Source organism: Halictus rubicundus, chromosome 8 (genome assembly GCF_050948215.1).
Source record: "Halictus rubicundus isolate RS-2024b chromosome 8, iyHalRubi1_principal, whole genome shotgun sequence".
Taxonomy (NCBI): Eukaryota; Metazoa; Arthropoda; class Insecta; order Hymenoptera; family Halictidae; genus Halictus; species Halictus rubicundus.
Window position 1 is genome coordinate 7,573,394 of NC_135156.1, and position 21,074 is coordinate 7,594,467.

Genomic DNA, 21,074 nt, shown 5'->3' on the forward strand with positions numbered 1-21,074 from the left:
GGTCAAATGAGATTGAGCTCAAATCTGGCCCACAACCTCATTTTGCATTATAAACATGTTTCCCAAAAAGGATTTTTGGCGACTCGAAAAATATTTTTTTATCATATTAGTATCATTTTCTACCTTACCGACAGAGTTTGTTATGTCTGGTTTAGGTTTGGGGTGGGGGCTGGTTTATAGCTCCGTTCTAAAACACGTGCGTGTTCCGTCAATTAAAGAGGGCAGAATTCGTTGTAGTGTAATAAGATAGGAAATGATGCTATGATCGAAAAATTTTTTCGAGTCGCTAAAAATCCTTTTGGGAAACATGGTTTTAATGCAAAATGAGCCTATTTACCAAATCTCAATCGGATTTGACCGATTTTCGGAACTTCAGCCGATATTCGTAATCAGACAGCGGATCTTTATGCGAGATAAAAATTTTCCACCTGAATTACGACAAAATGAAGTGAAATAGAAATTTATTTCCTTTCTTAACACGTTGTTTTACAATTCTTGAGAAGTCTGTGCTACTAAAATGATAATGGAAATTCACAACGTGGGGTCAGTATTCGGTTTGAAACTTTGAGGTTTTAGAAAATGTATTTCAACGAATAGAATGAAGTCGTTTAAGAAACAAAAGTGTGTTAATTTGTAATGTTGAAGATGCATAAATTTCGATTGAAAATTGACTTCCTTACTGTTTCATAGTTACGATCAATGTATCTTTTGCACACTGCTCCGACGATTTTCTGGGATCTGTTGACGTAATCAACTGAGAAATCGTCGAGGAAGGGGCGATTCTTTACATAATACGCCCACGCGGCCAAGTTTAGCAAGTCTATGTTGATTTTGGCTCGATCTCGGCGAATTCACGTGTTTACTACGGTACAAAGACCCTAACGCATCTTTTTCTCGGTTCCGCTCGAACGTTGTTCACTTCAAAAACATACATAAATCGGTTCAATTTGGTTATCCGTGAGCTGAGATTTTATGAAATTTTGACAAAAACGAGTGCGCGAAATGCAGGGTGGTCCACGCAACTGCACATCTCTGTAACTTCCAAAATATGCATTGTACGAAAAAGTTTTGTATACAAAAGTTGCATGGCTTGAATGGGTACATTATGTAGTGTATTTACTTTTTTATACGTGAAAGCGTTTCGGTGATTTGATGGTCAACATTGTTTTTCTAAATAGAATACTACATTTTTCGTACCAAAATATGAAAGAATGTCGAACTCTGAGCAAAAAAGTATTGACCTTCATTAGCCCTAAACCTAATAATTAGCAAGTAATTTGACTTTATTTCTTGAAAATTTTCCTCACGTATTCATATTCAGTATATTGTGTTCGATATCTCCGTCACGAGAGATCTCCCGAGATCTGCCGTCTCTCTCTGTCGTTATGGTAGGAAATGACAATAAAATGATAAAAACCTCTTTTTCGAGTCGCCAAAAATCCTTTTGGGAAACATGTTTTTAATGCAAAACGAGGCTATGTGCAAAATTTGAGGTCAATCCGACTTGACCAATTTTCGAAACTGTAGCCGTTTGACTTGCCATTATAAAGCAAGGGGTTCTAGAACTGTTTACAACATTGAGTTTTCATTTGAATTTACTTATGGTTTGGGCTAATAGTAACTATTTAAGTTTGTATATACTGTGGTCTAACCAGGAAAATTTTTAATGGTAGGCGTTTGGTCGCCTGGAAGCGAACCACCACCGCCACCGAAAGAACGAAGCCCTGAACGAAAAGACTCCGAGAAGGATACTGGAATCCCTCCAGTCTGGACACCATCCAGCGCTACTTCCAGTCCTGTTCCAGAAAAGAAAGAATTTCGCCCGGTGCAATTCCAGAGCCCCGTTCTAAGCCGGAAAAAGTTAACACAACAGGAAGTAAGTTAACCTCTCGCTCGAGAAATCTTACAAGATTCACCGTAGAACTACGGGCCAAAATGACAAAATAACCCGGCTCTATGTTTTGTAATTTACGATTATAGAGACTCTAAAAAATTTCCCATTTTCGGGAAATTTTTGATATTTCTCTGACAATTCCGCCAAAAAAAGTACATAAAAAGTAACGTTATGTTATTTTCATTTTATCGGAGTCGGCAAACAAGAAAATGAATTTTCATCGGATTCCCGATGTATCGATTACATTTTTCTCTTATACATTTTCATGGGAACCCGAATAACATTTTTCAAATGTGTTTTTCAGGTGACAGAGGAAGCACCGCCACCTTGGGAAAAAGGAGGGATAAGGGAAACAACAGAAACTAGTTACGACAGCAGTAGCTCCCGAATCGTTAATTCTCATTCAGCCCCGTCGCAAGGATTAAACTCTCTGGTCTCGGCGCCTCGTTTGCCCCGTGCTCAGAATCCGACAATCACTTTGCTGCAGAAAGCTCGAGGTACCGTTTAGAATTATGGAATTTTTGTTTTGACACATGGATCCTGCTACTTGTCCTCTAAACGCAAACATATCCCAAGGATAAACATTCTTTTATGTCAACGATAACACCTTTTTGTTTCCAATTGTAATTTTTTTTTTATGAAACTGTTACCAACATATCCGTGAGATTTTTATGATTAAAATGAGTCCAAACATGACATAATTCGCGGTTTATTTACTTAGGTAGAACCTTGATTATCCGAACCGATGATATTCTGCATTTCATAATTTCTATTCAAATTGAAAACTTTCCACGTTTTGAACGTAGCCCATTCAATTGTTTTCTTATCATTTCAGAGGGACAGTTGCCAAAAGGGGCAGCTTACTTGGATGAATGTGAAACCGCGAAACGACCGCTGAGCGACGAGAAGCCGTTGATCAGTCCCGGCGAGATAAGTGAGTAGAATTTCTGATCGTCGCCAGATTGTCAATAATACGCAACCTGCTACTGTTCGCCGTTTAAGTTTAACCAGATTCGTGTCTGTAATCTCACCGTGGTTCCACGCGTCGTCGACTAATTCGGAAGTGGTAATCAATTTTGTTCTCTGTCGTGTCGAATAAAACCGGCGAGAAAATCGTGACCGAAAAAAAGAAAACGCCGGCACGATGCACGCGACGAATCTCTCGATCAGCACCGTTTCGTTTTAATGTTTTTTTCCACGGGTCCAAAGTGTGCGCGTGTGTGTGTGTGTCTTTATTTTTTTCTTCTTCTCTTGCGCGCGAGTGTTAACCGAATTGTGAAATTCAACTGATGTCCCCGCCTCAGTCTACACCGTGAAGAAAGAGTACGAGAGCGAGCCGGAAACGGATAACGAACCGCCGAAGAAGATGGCCGATTTGGGTCCTCGAAAATTTGAGGGTATCGGCCCAACAACTAAGGAGGGTATTCCTCTTGTGTTAAGATCGGTAGGTCCAGTTCAAAGATAAACGAACTTGTCGAACCAATCGAATTTCTCAGGCGCAAGTTCTATTTCGATGTTCTCTCATATCAGATCTGGCCGCTTCGAAAATAACAGAACGTCCTTTGTGCATTACGTAATTAGAGTTTGGTCGAGTTTAATTTCATTTCAAGGACAATGCTAAACGATGACACAATTGTTTTTTGGTGAGTCAGTTTCGGCAAATTATGGTTCTATACAGGGTGCTTCGTTTGTCTTTATCACCGTGAGCACGGTGGAGGTAGTGGATTCAGTGCTAGGAAGGGAGTAGATCTACTATAGTACTTTCGTGATGCAGTGTGTTGACATTACGGCGGCCCTAGAATTTCTCGCAAGTATTCCCATACGCGTTACTATTCGTTCTGTAGCATAATTATAACTAGACTGTTAGTGTTGCGTATGCATTTATAACACTTTCTCAGCTCCTAAAATTAATCCTTAAGTGAACTGTTGGGGCTTATAAACAATTAAACTTGTTTCCATGAACATTCTTTTACTATCAGAAAGATGAATAATGATTTCAGTTTAATGAAATTAGAGTAATATATTTACAATGATTTTTGTCTGATGATAAATAAAAAGAAAAATTAGTGCAACTTAGGTTATGGGTGTAGGATTCCATTAGGCGTTAAAACTAGATTAAGAATTGTGAAATAAATGAAGCACTCTGTATGCCCAGTATGCTCCATAAGATCGGGACATTGTTCTTTGTGATTACTTTGACAATGATAAAAATTCGGTCAGGTAAAGAAATTCGCGATGTCTAAGTCGAGTACAATTAACGGAGTCACACTTCTATTGTCTGATTCGGTAAAAACGTTTTAGGAAGTGAAGGAGACTAACCAAACAAAATGGTACAAGAAAATGTACGACTCGTTGCATCGCGCGGACAGAAACGGTAAGTTTCTGTTTGTTAGTTTGATTACACGAAACGTCGTTACCTTATACAATCACAGTTGAAAAATTTAGTTGCTCGAACGAATTAATGTACGATAATTACGCATTCTACAGTATATTTGCTGTAGAAAGTGAAGTTAATGTTGGATACCGACACAAGTGGTTAACTATTTTTTCCTAAGTCAGCATTTATTTATTTTACTGATCAAAATTTTTTATTTTACTGATCAAAATTTTTTATTTTACTGATCAAAATTTTTTATTTTACTGATCAAAATTTTTTATTTTCTAAAAGAAAATTTTTCTTTATTTTTTTTTTATCAAAACTCTTTTCTCTGAACAAAAAATAGAAAAGTCGAAGCAAATTACCAGTTTATATTGGGCAGTTACCAATTTATTATGCAAGTAGCAAAACAAAAATCTGTGACACTTTTACAGTAATTTTCAACAAAACTGAAAAATTTAGATAAGATTGGGAATGTCTGAATTGTTTAAGTATCCTTGTAAGTTGTTAATTGCAGAGAAGGGAGTTGCCAATAACCGGATAGTTCATCAAGGAAAGAATAGTAAATTACTCGCTTAATGTGTAGAATAGTTTTGTAATGGTAAGGAAGGAGAATCGCAAGATTGATTTTTAATATAATTTTCAGATGATTACGTAACCATTCGTTACAAACCAAGAAGAGGTGAATACATACGCGTCGTGCTACAAAATTGCAATAGCAAAAGAACTAACTAACAATGCAGCTTAGTCGAATTGATTAACACTCCATGAGAATGGCCACGTCCGTCGAGGTCTATTGTAACTAATTGTTAATGCGTGAAAGTAACCAATAAACAATTTTGTTCGAATAATACCATTCTTTATTTAATAACCTGCTAACACTTAATGTTTGTTACAGCTTCGTTTCAACGATTCTTCACGCTTATGGCTGGTAACTCTGACTCGGAATTACCTGTGCACAAGTCTGAGCTACGATATTGCATGATTCAATCTGTTTCGAAATTATCCGCATAACAAATTCTATGACTTTGTTACAAATTGGATAATTTTTCTTTTCTATCTCATATAATATATCAAGAATTGTATCATTTTATATACGAACAAATTTTAACCACTGTTTATATGTATCGGAATTACATGTTTGTTTGTGTTGCGCATTCAATAAACAGACATCATCATCATTTCAAAAATTAACTATTGGACTGGTGAGAAAGTAATATCGATTACTACCCATGCTATTGATAGGATCACGTCTTTATTTATCTATTTATTTATAAAGGTCGTATGAAGGCCATTAGCGAAAGGCTTAAATAATATTTCCAAAGTTTATATGAGATTTATATAAATTGTAAGAACAGTATTGTGTCTCATTACTGATTAGTAATTCAATATTAAAAAACTTGCAGAAGAAAAGGACAAAGACATTAAAATTTTATTAAATATTAAAAATATTAATGATATTCAAAATAGTATAATAATACAGCGAACATTATATGTATATATAATTGTTTAAAGACAACAATAATCCCATAGTAAATTGTAATATGTTTTTTTATCTACATTGAAATTATTTTCCCATCATTCCAGTGTAGTGCAATATATTAAAACAGTACTAGATGCATTAAAAAGATAAATTTACATTCTCTAGAATTTATTTGTAGAACTAAATTTATAGCATTGAAGATACTCATTAAAATGTAGACTACGTTTTTACAAGTTGTAATTACTTTTTTTTTAATGATAAAGTAAGAGAGTACTGTATAATAAATATTTATAACTTCTTGGTGATGGATTAGGTTTAACACGTTCAAGTGTGGAAACACCATGTGTAATAAAGCGTAATTTCATTCTTTTCAGGAACCAGGTACGGCTACGGAAGTGGTTATTTAAGCGAACCGGAACATCGCCCGTACACGGAGCGTTCTGCAACGATTGACAGCCATCGACGACTGCGAAACAAAGAAAATGACTTCACTACGTCTACTATGCCCAGAAAGTACGACATACGTTTCCCTTTTTTTAAATAAAAAAATTAAAAATTAAATTAATTAAATTTATTCTTTTTTCTAAATATCTTTTATAGGCATTCATTTGAAGAAAAAATCTAATTACTCATAGTAGATTCATAAAGAATTTCCGATTGGTGTCCAGATTAAATTATTGGTCACATAAAAGATCTTGATACATGTCACCAAACTAATAATGCTACCTTGAATTTCTTATTTTTATATAAATTTCTATTACAAAGATTTTCTGTAAACCAGAGCATTTGAAAAGTGTACAAAATAATTGTATACTAATTACCTGGTAAATAAATGAAATACAAATGATGTTTGTCAAATTCTAGGAATGGAACACTGAAGTACAATACAGACATTTACAAAAATCAGCCAGGACGAATCGAGGACTACGAACCGGGACGATCGTCGATCGCTGAGAAGGAAGCCAAGGAGGTAAGCATTCCAATTTCTCGGCGAACTATAACCGCCTCCATTTGTAAATCCATTTTTCTCCAAACAAGAATTCACGAAAAAATCTTATCAGTCCAAACTCGACTGCCGATACAGGGTGGTTCAATAACTTTGACCTTCTAGAGTACTTCAGTTGTTTGTAATAATAAAAAAAAAAATGATATATACTTGCACGGATTTCGAACCGTTCATCAAATTCCGAAGTCGAATTTCGAAACGAAACCAGTGTGTCCGAAACATGATCGTTTGACATGGCTTTGCTTCTAGCCGACTTTTGTCACACGGACCAGAAGGAAGGTAACGATTAATCGAACGATTGAAATCAATTTACGAAGCAACCGCTCGTTTTCTTCGTTTCTATCGAGGCTTCTTTCCTTGGCGGAATCGTTTCTCGACGTACTTCGCTGACGAGACCTTCACTCTCATAATTTCTCGATCACTTCCTCGGTTTTTGGTTCGCTTCAGTAGCGCTGCTTCTAGTCTTTCACTTCTATTCATTTTGCTTTCCATCTAATGAAACGACTTCGCTTTTACTCAAGATCCGAAGCATGAATTACTTTTGTATGTTGCTGGCGGAATGGGTCCGATCAATTCTCTACTTCTCAGTAATACAAGTCAACGTGAGAATATTAAGTGGGATAGTGTGATTATTAGTATTGTCTCGGACATTACCGTATTCCTATACAAGGGGTCCCAAAATGTTATACTTCCTTGAAGAGGGTGATTCCCGAGGTCATTTCAAATAACTTTTTCCTTTACGAAAATGTTCTCCGCGGTTCTGTTCAGAAGTTATTGACAAAAAACACGGACCAATCAGAGCGCCGCTATTAGCTGGCGGGTTCTGGCTCGGCGACAGGTTTCGCTGAGCGGAGCGTTGGCATTGGCCGAGCCGGAATCCGTCCGCTGTAGCCGCGCTATGATTGGTCTGCGTTTTTCGTTAATAACTCCTAAGCAAAGCTGCGGGAAACATTTCTGCAAAGGAAAAAGTTACTTCGAATGACCTTAGGAATCCCCCTTTCAGGGAAGTACAACATTTTTGGGACACCCTGTATGTATAATACAGTAATTTTAGTGTTCTATACATATTAAATATGTAAATGTTTAAGTCCGTAAACATGTATATTAAGTGCGTAAATAATATTAAGCGTGTAAATATGTAAACCACACAATTGCTTTGGGACTATATGGTTATAAAAAATTGGCTAACACTAACCGTAGTATAAAAATGAAATAATTGACAAAACGGCTAAAACAGGGAAAAAACGTGCAAACATATAGGTATCTATTTTCTTTTTATTTTTAATAAAAAGGATGTATTGCTTTCGATTTATTATAAAAAGCAATAAACTCTTATTATTTCGATATGTCAAACTATTTTAGAATTTCAATAACTCTTGATATAGCGTTTCATTTTTCTAAACAGACGAATCCGGAATGTTGAGTGATCGCAAACTTTCTGCCAGCAGTAAACAAATATTTCTACCTTCTATTCTGAACAATATAATTGACCGTGAAAGATCTGCTCGTAACGAAAAATTTAGATGGGAAGTGGTCACCGAAAACGTTTAACCATTCAGTTATTTCTTTTTCTTCGATGTCATTGTAACCCCATACTTAATTAGCGCATGTATTAACGCCTTATTAATTCTGTGTTTCTAGTGGTGGGACGAGGTCATGGACATATTTGACGGGGTACGCATTTTTTCATATACATACTCGTAATTACTGTATACTATTTATTTTTCTTCCTCCGTACTTCCCCGTCCTATCTTGCTCCCTTGCTCCATCTTTTTATAAATCAGCCTATCATTAAACGTAAGGATTAATGTTTAGTTGGTTCGCAATAGAACATTGGTGGAAAAAGAATTTCAATCCGTTCGGTCTTCCTTACCAACATTATAAAAACAAGATAAATAATTACGGAAAACAGGTCATTTTAGACAGTATTCATTTATATACTTAACATTATCATGATTTCTCAAATGTTTAATACGCAGTGCAATATTGTTTTCATCATCGGAGTACAAAGTATGAAATAGCATAACTGAACATCGTATCACAATCCCGTCGAGTAATTCAAATTAACCCTCCGTATGCTATGCCTGAGTCATTCGTGACCCGTAGCGGTGGGGATGAGCTCCAGCGACTGTCAATATGTACAATTTTATTCCGATATAAGACGGCGCTCTTTATTTTGAAATAAGAAAATCGCTATCCCCTCTTCTTCTTCTTCTTCTTCTTCCTAAATAGGACGAAACCCAAACCCGAGTCATCGCCTTATATCGAATGAAAACTGTAATGAAATATCGGCGTGGGTCAGAAATGACTCTGACATAGATCTAGATCTCGCAGGAGTACGAGGGTTAATGAATCAACAAAAATATGGTTATTTCTGTTTTTAGAAATGTTAAGCTTAAATACAATGAAAGTAATATAAAAATTTCGCCGAGGTAAGAGTACATTCTAAATCGAAGCAGAAGACGATTAAAAATATCATTTAATAACAATTCTGATGTCATCTCCATCATTAATACGGTGATCATTATTGCAATTATATGTATAGCGTTTTAACATATGTCGACAATTTGTGTGAGTAATCGAATCACGCATGCCAACTGACCTCGAATGCCGGCAAACAGCCGCTTCTGTGCTTAATAATAGTAAAAATGTTAATACGATACCAAGAATACTGTTCATCCGAGTACAGATACTTCCATTCACGTCTGTAGAAATTAATCCACTACGGATTCGAGTTTCATTCCTATCTATGCCACGATGTTCTTTACACAAAATTATAAGTACAATCATAATTCAGTACTTATCGACTGAACAAATCAGTCAACTTGCCAAATCAGGCAACATCAGAAGAATTAAAAACTGTCGTTATAGTATTTTAAACATATTAATATTATTGAGAGAAAAGTATCATCTTTCTTTTATTTCTTGTAACTCTCACAGAAATTACAGGAATTGTCATATAACAAAGTTTTTAAATAGGTACAAATTTCATAAGAAATTTTTGACTATAACAAAACTTTTAAATAGGTGCAAAATTCATAAGAAATGTTTGACTATTACAAAATTTTTAAGTAGGTACAAATTTCATAAGAAATTTTTTACTATAACAAATATCTATTGCAAAATAACAGATAGTTTTACTTTCGTCACTCACAATTAGACTGCGGGCTTCACGCATTTATAACAAAACATGTAAGTGGCTAAAGAAACAATAAAACCTTAATAAGAATTTTGAAATATTCTTCTAATATGCAGCAGGCTCCATATTAGATCATTCAAAAAATTCCGAAAGAAATGAAAATATTACAAATATAAAAATATTGGATTAAAAAATTGCCATTGCTGATAAATAATTGTTTAAGAAATTCTCAGCGGTAGTTCGTAAATAGTCGCCGCTAAATAATGTATAAAAACCAAAAATTATAATCACACTCTCAATTAAAATAATATGTATATTTACGTAACAGTTCTTTTACATTAAAATTGTTACGAGAGCAAAAGAGACTTCATTAAATTGAAAGACGGAAATTCATACATCCAATTGATAATGTACCAACTTGACATAACGGCAGTTATGTACACGGGTTTAGAACGATTGCACTGTGGCGTAGATAAGAACGAAATGAAAAAATCAAAACTTTTACAGCCCGATGTTGTACAGTATTTAATGTTGAGATTTTCGTGTACTAGACGTGTTCATTCGGAGAACTTCAACATTTTGTCAAGTTATTGTTACTTGCAGTATCAAGAATCGCACTGGTTCTGACAGAAGTCATATGATGGCTCAGTAATAAAGTGTGCTCTGTTCGTAGTTCGCTTCACTAGTTACCAATCAAAGAGTTTTAATTGGTCTGCCGGAACAATATCGATTACCCATTGATAGCCTCCGACGTTCCTCAGTACTTTCTGTGGAACTATTTTTTCCTTTCTGGTCTTAGTTTCTTTTTGAGAAAGTTATTTTCTGTTTCTCGCCGTGAATAACTGTCTGGCGAATAACTGAAGTTTTTTGGGTACAGTGACTCACATAATTGATCAGAACTAGGGTAAGGGACCAATTAAAAAAGATATATATATATATATATATAACTTGTAGGGGTACCAATTACTGTGCCTATATTACTTATTCTTAAAGCATAATAAATATTATTATAATAGATATTATATTTAATAGATATATTTAATATATATTAAATTTTTTCATTAAAATCAGTTAATATTTATGTTATATATATATAATTTAATATCTCTTGTTTAATATTTATTATGCTTGAAAAATAAGTAATATTGGCACAGTAATTGGTACCCCTACAAGTAATTGGGTTTCTTACCCTACGTTAAAAATAATTTATAGATATTCATTATTTCTTTTAACCTTTCGATTGTTTTAAATTTCACTTACTTATTTTACGATGTTGGCAAAATGTTGGGCACGATATTGTGAAATCTCGTCAGTACTAATTGCAGAAACGAAGTATTTCACGCCCTCTTAAAAAAGCAGTGGAGTAAATAACTATTTCATGCAACAAAGTAGACATAGTTCATTGAATTCGCGTTTTTCTTAAACGCGTGTAATTCAGCGAAGATAAATTAGGGATTTATTGACGAGTTAATGCGTGTACGTAAGAAAAACGTGAATCAAGTAAACAATATGCAAAAGTTTCTGACGATTCTCATAATTGATAAAGTCCCTAACAGTCTCTAATTTCTGTTTGGGTAGCCGCTGCGGTCAGCGTTCCTGTAGCAACACGACTCATTGATCATGAGAGGTTTTATTTTGTTTTTCTGTTAATCAGTATCAATAAGACGGTTGAGTAGCAAATATCTATTGAATTCAAGTTCCAAACTCTATATACAGATTTCGAAGATATGACCCTCTTTGATTCGCTCACTTTACCAATCCTTCAACTTTGACTTCGTGATTAATCTCCATCGTAAACGTATAATACCTCTTAATGATTCGCGGTACTCGTACCCGTTATGATAAATTAATCGCTTCCCTTGCTTTGGCGTAACAGCTACACGTCATTTCGAAGTCGATTAAAAAATTTTACGCACGGAATATCAATATTTTGTCGAGTATCAAGCGGTCCGTGAGTTGAGAGACGCTGGTTACGGAGGGTTAACATTTCGCGAACGGTTGAACATCGGCACGACTAAGGGTCACGACCCGACTAAACGTCGTCGATTAAGGTCACGCTAATGAGATCGCGATACATTTCGAGGTATTGTACACTGTGATCGATGTCCGTGTGTTTGTGTGCGTGTCTTTGCTGTTTGCGTATCTTGTGCACCTTCAACGTCCATCCTGGTTCTGTGGATGATGACTGCCACGCTGAACCGACGCTTAACGACCGGACAGTGGTTGAACGAGAATGGACATCCTCAGGGTACGGGGTTGGAGGAGTTTCGGAACGGGCAGCTGATCTATCGCGGTCTCGGTGGTCTCGGTGACAATGTAAGGGTACCAGCGGTCAGCAGCTCGAAAACCCTCGAGGTCGTCCCTAAATCTCGTCCAACCGTTGAGGAATCCTCCCGCGCCGGTCTCCGTCATGCTAAACCTGAAACGAGACAATGGTCGAGCAACACTGTGCTCGATCATACACGGAAACTGGCTCTCGATCGTAAATGCGAAACCGGCAAGGACGATCCCTGGAAAGATCGGATCCAGCGACCTCTTGATCGGGCTGCCGACTGCAGTTGGCACGCTGGCATGTTGGAGGGAAGATCAAAGAGCTTCGTGCTACCGGATCGTTGCTTGCACCGATCGAACTCGCCGATCCATGACAGATCGGCGACACTACAAGCTACCGGCGACGAGCAGTATCGTCATCCTCACCAGCATCACCACCACCACCATCATCATCATCATCACCATCGCGTCTCGCCTACTTCTTCTTCTTCTACGTCTTCTTCTATCTCTAGCAACAATCATATTATGATACCGTCACCGTTAGCGACGAAATCTTCTCTTCTCGCTGGACACGCTTCACGGGTTAGAGGCTACAATCATCATCAAGTAGCGTGCACGATGATGTTGTTTCCTCTATCGTTCTGTTCTGGCCGGGTCTGCCGGAAAGTTCTGTGCAGGCTTTCATCATTCCCCCAATGTTAAATTCGATTTCAATGCACGATTTCTGTCTGGTCAATTACCATCAGTGTCGCCAGATCAGGGGAATCGAGGGGAAAAAGGCACCCTCCCTCTCTTTCTGCCAGTACCGGGATTAGTCACGTGACATCGAGACGCATGCGCGACAGAGACGAAACGCGGTCACGTGATTGGACCGTGGCGGAAGCGTGGGGGAATAGCGCGATAGAAGGGGAAAGGTAGAGTGGGAGACAAGATTCTTAATCTGGCGACTCTGATTCCCATCCTGATTAATTTGTCGCGTCTAAATTGTAATGGAAAAATGCAGATTTTGAATTCAGTGATCTTTCAGTTTAATGTTTATTGCTACGATTAAATTCGATATCGAACTTCCATCGTCAAAATCTGATTTCTTTAAATAAAAATGAAATTCTATTTTGTAAATACATTTTCAAAAATTTTTTAAAGACATCAGGCATAATACGCAGTACTTCAATAACAGCGTTGTTAGCAGGCGCCTACGTAATAGATTGAAAATGTTATTGAAATTCCTTTGTTATACAAAAATGATTAACACTCTCACCAATTAGAATACAACTTAATTATTGTTACGAGTAATGTTCCAGTGCATTTATTGATATGACATAAGCACTTAAAGTGTAGCATCACTCGATTTTCAGTTTGAATACTGTTTATTAAAATTGAAAATTTTTACCGATCTGAGAAAGTTCCGAGGGACTTTTAGAACTCAACAGTTGATGGTTAAAAACAATTTTAGTATTTCTCTGAACGTCAACAGAAGTGCTATGTAAATACAAATAATGTTAATAATTTTTGTACAATAAAAGAATCATCACGGTGACTGATTACAATGAAATCTTCGGCAGAACTTTCCAGTAGCCTGACCGACTACAATGTATGTTCTTCTTTCTTCCTTTCTGCTTTGTTTTCTTCGTCGTTCTCACTTCTCTGTCAGATGCGGTGTATACATTCGATTTGTGTAGTGTCTGTTTTCCTCTTCTCGCTATCGATGTTCACACACACACACGTACACAAAAGCTCTCGTTCTGTTATTCTTCTGTCTTCTTCTTGTGTCAGCCATATTATCCAAACTGCATTTCATTTGCTCTTTCGTTGTCGATTCCCGAAGCTTAGCATACCCGAATGTCGCATGTTTTATGGATACAGTATCGATTGTTCGTTGTCCACTGAAAATACTCTTCTTCTTTCTCAAATATCTCCACTGTCGTTATCAATTCAACTCGAACGCATGATCTACACGGCGATGCGAGAAAACTTATGCGAGATTCGTCGAATAATAAATGTTTCTCTGTTCTGTTTCCAGCCGTTCGATCAACGAGATACCCGCCCAGTGAAACCGTATATGACACAGTGAGTGTGGTCATGCTACTATTTACTTTGATACGTAATTTTACTTTGTCTTCGAGAACGAGACTGATTTCTTAAATATTCTCTGAAATTCAATTCTAGTAAATTAACTTAATTTTTCTCAAGTACTCAGTTTTTCACTAGCTATATCAGGCCGTGTCGCCAGAAGAGGAGAGGGAGCACGAATCGAGGGGGAAAAGTTACCGTCTCTCTGTCAGTACCGGAGTGTACAGAGAAATTAGAGTGGGAGAACAAGTCTTGATCTGGCGACGCTGATATTCAGGCCTGGGCAACTGGTGGCTCGCGAGCTGGACCCCCCACCATGCTTCTATGGAGGAAGGGCGGGGGGGTAGGAACTCACATAAGAGGATGTCTCAAGGACAGATAAAAGAACGGAAGGGTAATATGAAGTGGTCAATGGTGGGGGAACCTGTTCACATGTAGTGGGGACGGCGGGGAAGAAGTTGCCCAGGCCTAAGCTGTATCAAGCACGAATATTTAGGGAAGAAATTAACAATAGAAAGTAGAGGCTTGGAGCTTTATAATCGATCGAAATTTATTATTATCCCATTTTTTTTTTAATATCGAGTATAGGGGTGTTAAAATAGTTTTTGAATCCACTGTATCTATCTTGCTAAAATTGTAGGAAGGGGATGGAATACTCAAAGATACTGTAATTTATTTGCAGTGCTCTCAAAGAGTCCGGCTACGAGAGTGACTCGACGCTGGTGTTTCGTCGAAAGGAGGACATCAATCCTCTCAGTCAATTCGAGCAAAGATTGGCATACAAAACCGTGCAAAGTGGCGGTGACGTACCTCTCCATGGACTCCGCAAACCAGCCCCAGAACGGCCAAAGGGTGAGTAGTCGTGAATGGCAAAATATTGTTCCTGTTCAAACTTTTAAATATTTTCAAAAGTTTTGAGCCAAGTTTTTTCTCTTCCACATTGGTGTTGTTTGATCTTACGCAAAAAGGCATGTGTGCATAGAATTGCTCGTACAAATTGCTCGTTTTTCGCCTAATTTATCGTCGTGTTCTGTGTGAGTACTAACTTTCGCCAGAGTTCGAATCTGTGCATGAACGTCGTCGTATTATGGAATTCATCTCATGCGCGTACGACATACTGCTTAAACGACATGCGCCAATTTTAATGAAACTTTTACATTTTTAAAACCACAATTTTAGTGAATTAGAATATTGTTGCTGTGATAATAATGATTCACCACCACTCTGTACACTAATGATTTTGTTTTCTTTCTGTACATAATAATTACATTCACGTTGATTTGTTCATTAATATCTCTAATTCTTGGAATAGCTTAAAAAGGTAACAGCAAAATATTTTGTAAATGCGTTATTTCTACAGTGATTAAACGAATGTGTATGGCAAATAATGTTTCATTTTGCATAGTAAAGCATTTTAAACTATATTACATACCTTATGTTGAACATAAATATAAAATTAAGGATATCCTAAGCTTCTTGAAGTTTTATAAACTATACGAAATTATAAGACAATAAACGTTTGTACAACATATATGTGCACAGTTTCAAAATCATAAATAAGTTCTAGGACTACTGTTCCTAATTTTTATAATTTTTTTCTAATTGTTCTCCAAGGGGTACGTTCATATCATAGTTTCAAAATCATAAATAGGTTAAAAGAATGAATCAATAAATGAATGCTAGGGTTTCTAATATTTTCTTCGCGTATAGTGTCGAATCCGAATAAACAGTAGAACAAGTTTCATCAAAATCAGTGTGTGTGGTTCGAGAAATGTCCTTTGGCGGAGAGTTCGAAGTCGTGTTCGCAAACACGATATTTTTCGTGCCTCTAACAAGTACAATCGTAGACAGAGATATTCACCAACACTGCTTACAACCTCGGCTAGTCCAGCTTCCATTTTCGATGCATTGTTTTTTCGCAATCTTACCAGTTCACATATACACAGCACCGCTCGCCTCGGTATCTATTGATATTGGTGTCGAAGTTTGATTCTGCTTAAATCCTCTCAATACGATGCACCAGCAGCTACCACCACCAAGAGGAGCAAATTCCGATCTTCACGCTGCGTTGGACGAAAGTCGGCGTCACTAACTTTGAAACTCAAGGATTATCTTTTTCGGTGAGAGGGTTCTTCGGGACGTTCGCAGCGATCCTGCAAAACGATATGAAAACTTTGTCCACAGACAACTCGGGCGTCGAATATTTCCCCGTTTCGGCCACGCTGACGCGTATACGTGTCCACCGGAAGTCGTCGTCGACAACCTCGACAAGCACGATCAAAAGGTCCGCCGTTCTGCAGAGTTCGACGAAAAAAATGAACGGCTCCCGAGTGTCCTCGAGACCGCCGTCCCCGCCTCGAAGAGAGTCCTCCCGGAACAACAAGACCCTGAAGATGTACACCAAGCAACAGCTGAAAGACGCTTGTCAGACTTCAAGGTCCAGGCATAGGCAATGTTTCTCCGCCGACAAAGTGACCAACGTCTCCTTGAATTTAGACAGGTGCAAACGGGGTCGGGACAGTCTACCTAGTCCTACGATCAGCACTTCAGGATCGAAGTTTGTTGGAACGAAGAAGCCCGAAGCCTGTTCGAGGAATGACAGTGCGAGGACGCGTTTGTCGAGCAAGAGGCTGGTCAAGTTCGGTGAGTCGACTGAAAAGGTGTCTTCAGCTGGCAGAAGTATGGTTGCTCACGCCTCGAAGAGCCTGGACGACAAATCTTCGAAGACGGTAGCGTTATCAAGGTGCCCGAAGGTCGTTAAGAAGCCAATGGAAGCCACGACTACGAGGACGTCAACGTTATCGCCGTTGAAGACGTCTTCAGCGTTAGCGGACCCCAAGAGAGCTAGACCAACAATCAGGCAAGCCCCTAAGTTGGTCTCGAGCAGGGAGTGCTTGCGTTCGGTGACATCGTCGTCTTCCGAAGCGATCAGCGAAGCGAGCAAACGGAAGAGAGCCCTCGAGAGACCCCAAACTATCGTCAGATCGATCGTACGCAAGCCCGAAACGATCCAAGTTAATCCGACCAAGAAGAAGGTTGACGCGAGAAAGAAGAGAGACAAGAAGCTGACGGAAACGAAGAGTCTCGAGAGAGAGAACATTGAAAACGAAGAGCCCAACATCGGACGGAACGTGTCGAAAGACAGGTTCTTCCAGAATCTTTTCCTGCGATCGGTCCCGCCGACGCAGAACGTCCCGAGGAGATCTATAGTTCAGGAGCGTGCCAGGATCTACCAGGAGAACGCTAAGGAGACTTACAGATCCGAGCCGACCCTGAAATCTCTGAGCATCTACTTGGCCAACAAACGTTCTGTGTCGAACTCGAGGTTCAAGAACTGGGACAGCACCTCTTCCATCAGCAAGCTTGACGACTTCGGCTCGTCTACCAACCTGAGAACTCAGAGTCCAGATCCGACGAAGACCAAGGAGAGAAGCCTAAGCGAGCCACCGCTGAAGCCATCGTCCGACGAATCCTCTTCAGCGATCAGATCGGCTGCTTGTCGACGTCTACGAAGCTTGAAGCACGACAAACCTGACGTCCCCAGAGCTAGGAGCGCGGAGGGGTATCAGGGAAGGTCGACGCTGGGGTCAAACTCGTCGTTGACGAGAAGCTCGATGAGCTTGTCGCCGTCTGATCGGGAGGAGTATCATCAGTACATAATAGGATTGTTGCACGAGCGAAAAAAGTCCGAGAGGTACAAAGAGCTGCACGACTTCTACTCCAGTCTGGAGAGACTCGGCGAACTGGAGAGGACCTTCTCGTCCGGCGATCTGGCGAGGATGAAGAGCGAGGACGTGATAGATTACGATCGTTGGAGAAAGGTCCGGTCGCAGGAGAAGGCCGAAATCGAGATGAGCAAGCTTTACGGGAAGCTGAAGGCTGTCCAGAGGGACAAGGACCTTCTGTTCAGCACCAAGGACGTGGACAAGTTGAAATGGAAGGGTGACTGGGGCCTGAAGTGCAAGGAACGGTCCGTGGAAGACATAGTGCAGAAGTTGAGGAAACTGCAAACCGACGATTCCGATTGTCCGAGGAGGAAAGAAGCTTCGGACACGTACAAACCGCTCTGGAGAGGCAGGTCGGTGATGAACGTGGCGAGCACGATACAGCAGAAGGCGAACGAAGAGCAGAGAAACAAGCTGGATCATTTGCAGAGAAGTCTCGGCGGTAGCAACAAATTCTGGAGCAGCTTGTCGATCGAACAGGTGGCGACCTTGAAGAAACAGTTGAACGAGATCTACGGCAGTGATCAACAGAAGCCGGTACCCGCCAAGGTGGACGTAGACGTTCCCGATGCCCCGGATCCTCTTTTGAAGTACGAGATCGTGGTGCCGGACCACGGTTCTCGAAACGAAGGACGAGGGCTGCACGTGCGATGCCACTCGATGATCGCGTCCGATCCGGGTCCGAGCGACCGGAAGTCGTCGTCCAGCTGTCCAGAATCCCGGAAGACTATAGAAGAGCTGCGCGGCACTCCGACGAGTCGAGCGATCATGAGCGAATCAGAGAAGAAGAGACTTTCGGTCACTCTTGGAAAGGAGGTTTTGGACAGAGTATCCCAAAGGAGACTGTCGGTGGCATTGACTCCCAAGGAGACCCGCGGCAGCGTAGCCTCCATGTTAGCTACCCAGAAACTCCCTAAAGACTCTGGCTCACCCAGCGTGATAAACACGTCGCCGAGAAGCTGCTACTCCTTAGAAACTGAAGGCTCCTCGAAGGCTAAGAACGACTTCCTGCTGGTCCTGACGCCGAACAATAGGTGTCCAGCCGACAGGCAACGAGTGGAAAACGTCCTGGAGGAATGGTCGAAGAAGCCGCCCTTGTTGGCGATCACGTTGCCCCAGAATGACGGCCAAACGAAGACGGCTATCTCGAGCAGCGAACGGGACAGTACCACAGGCAGCTCCGACACTTCGGTGAAGACCGTGATTCAGAAGCCCATTGCGCCGGAAGAGGTTCCCAAGAAGATCGAGTTCTTCGAGAACGTTCAAACGGAGACCAGTTCCCGCCGAGCGAAGCCGGCCAGGTTGTCCTCGTCCCAGAGCTTCGCCGATCTGAAAGAGCTGTTCGGTGAAATAGAGTCGGCGAGGTTCGCGACATTGCCCGGGAAGAGGACAGGAAGCAAAACGGGAGAGCCGAATGCCGTCACGCGACAGTTTCATTGCCCACGGGACCGTGAACGCGACAGACCGCGCAGCGTCAGTCCGTATCGCGCCGTCACCAGGTCCAACTCGTCCTGCAGCTTGGAAAGCGTTTATCAGCGATGCTGCTCGCCGGACCCGGGCAAGTACTGGCGGGCCTACCAAAAACTGATCAAGAACGGTACCGTGAAGAAGCTCCGAGTGAAGTTCGAGAGCGCCGAGGACATCTCCAGCGGCAAGGTTCAACCCCCGAAGAGGTATCGCAGCGATCCCGAACTGGCGAGGAGTCTCTTCAGCAAGGTGGACCGGTGCAGGACGTCGAGGACTCACGAGCTGGCGGACGTGGCTTGGCTGAGACGAAGATACGAGGCTAGGAAAGGAAGACGAGGCGAATCCCCGCCGATCCCGCGTGTCCCTTTGAAGAAAGAGGACTTGTCGATGCCTCACATCGACGTTATCAGCAAGACGGCCGAGCTGAAGGACTCGTTGGGCTCGCAGACCGTTGTGAACGGCCTGGTTAGGAAGGCGGAGACGGAGGAACTGGAGGCGAAGAAGCCCGTCGGTCGCATGAGGAAGAAGTTCGAGGAGTTTGGTCAGAAAACCTCGATCCTAGGTGAAATGTTCACCTCGTCGCCGGACGTGCACGAGTTGAGAGACATAGCTCCCTATCTAGCTGGACGCTGGGTGGCGCACCGGTACCCTAACCGGAAAGATAACATGCGGTCGCTATCCTCGCCGCCGGATCTCGCCGGGAGACAATCTCCCTCGCAAAGCACGCATTCGATCGCTAAGAAAACGGAGATCAGCGAAGAGAAGAAGATCGGTAGATTGAGAACTGGTTCCGCCAAGGAGCCGGCCAGCCAACAGTTCGATCCTGACAAGCACCGGCCCAGGTTTAGGTACCAACCTCCTCCGCCATCGTCCTCGGGACCCCTGCGTCAGAAACACAGTTGGTGCTCGCCGATTCCGACCTACACCGCTCGACCCACTGTCACTTTCGAAGGTCTGAATGGTAGATTGTAAACGGTAGCTTCTCGAGTGCGTTGATGGTCGACGACTACAACGTATTCTCCCTCGCGTTTTCCACGGTTTCATTCTTTATCTCTTCCTGTTCCCCTCGCTCGCCCGCAACACAACCGGCCAGGTGTCATTTCGCAATTAGAGCATCTCACCGTTACCGGATTAACATTGAATCCGCCTTTTGGTCACTTCTCTGCGCAGCCGTTCGTACGGAATGGAACACAGTCTAGTTCCACTTCCGTTCGGTTTTCGTGCGCTACTCCGATGCGAATTAAGCCGATATTTAAAATTCCATGCTCGTCGAGAGAATGCTGATTTCAGGAGACCCAGTTGCCGATCTCAATTACGGAATCAAAGTTAACGTTCCGTCGTCTCCGATCTCTTCGATCTCTTCGAGCGCGAATATTCGAGATTGTGTTTTTGAGCTGGAGCTTCAGTTCGAGATACCGATATCGATCGATGCCGAGCAATTCGCCTCCATTAACCAAACGTTTTGTCGAGTGTTCACAGTTGTGCTCCCCACGGCGAGTGGATTTTCGTTCGTCCGTTCATTGTAGCGCGGCTAATTATTATTTTCCTTTTTTTTTTTTCGGCTATAGAATACTCGAACGCACCCCCGCCGCCACCAAAATCTCAACATCACAGAGACGACTGCCAAGGTAACGCTACATGC

At 40.8% G+C, this 21,074-nt stretch overlaps 1 protein-coding gene across 10 annotated transcripts in view; it reads left to right on the plus strand.

The window, feature by feature from the left end:
* The window catches only part of Cap (Cbl-associated protein), an 88,868-nt gene that overhangs the window by 47,142 nt on the left and 20,652 nt on the right, over positions 1-21,074 (plus strand). For 2 of the 10 annotated variants that reach the window (XM_076791401.1, XM_076791403.1), the window contains 13 exons: positions 1,674-1,876; positions 2,199-2,391; positions 2,730-2,828; positions 3,199-3,338; positions 4,196-4,268; positions 4,918-4,953; positions 6,129-6,267; positions 6,619-6,724; positions 8,402-8,434; positions 12,120-12,215; positions 14,191-14,237; positions 14,923-15,092; positions 16,425-20,932. In XM_076791401.1, the coding sequence (XP_076647516.1) occupies positions 1,674-1,876; positions 2,199-2,391; positions 2,730-2,828; positions 3,199-3,338; positions 4,196-4,268; positions 4,918-4,953; positions 6,129-6,267; positions 6,619-6,724; positions 8,402-8,434; positions 12,120-12,215; positions 14,191-14,237; positions 14,923-15,092; positions 16,425-20,404 (5,315 nt within the window). In that variant the 3' untranslated portion in view covers positions 20,405-20,932. Of the gene's footprint in view, positions 1-1,673; positions 1,877-2,198; positions 2,392-2,729; positions 2,829-3,198; positions 3,339-4,195; positions 4,269-4,917; positions 4,954-6,128; positions 6,268-6,618; positions 6,725-8,401; positions 8,435-12,119; positions 12,216-14,190; positions 14,238-14,922; positions 15,093-16,424; positions 20,934-21,000; positions 21,061-21,074 lie in introns of those variants that run through there. The other 8 variants (XM_076791406.1, XM_076791404.1, XM_076791405.1 and 5 more) reach the window with 6 other exon arrangements.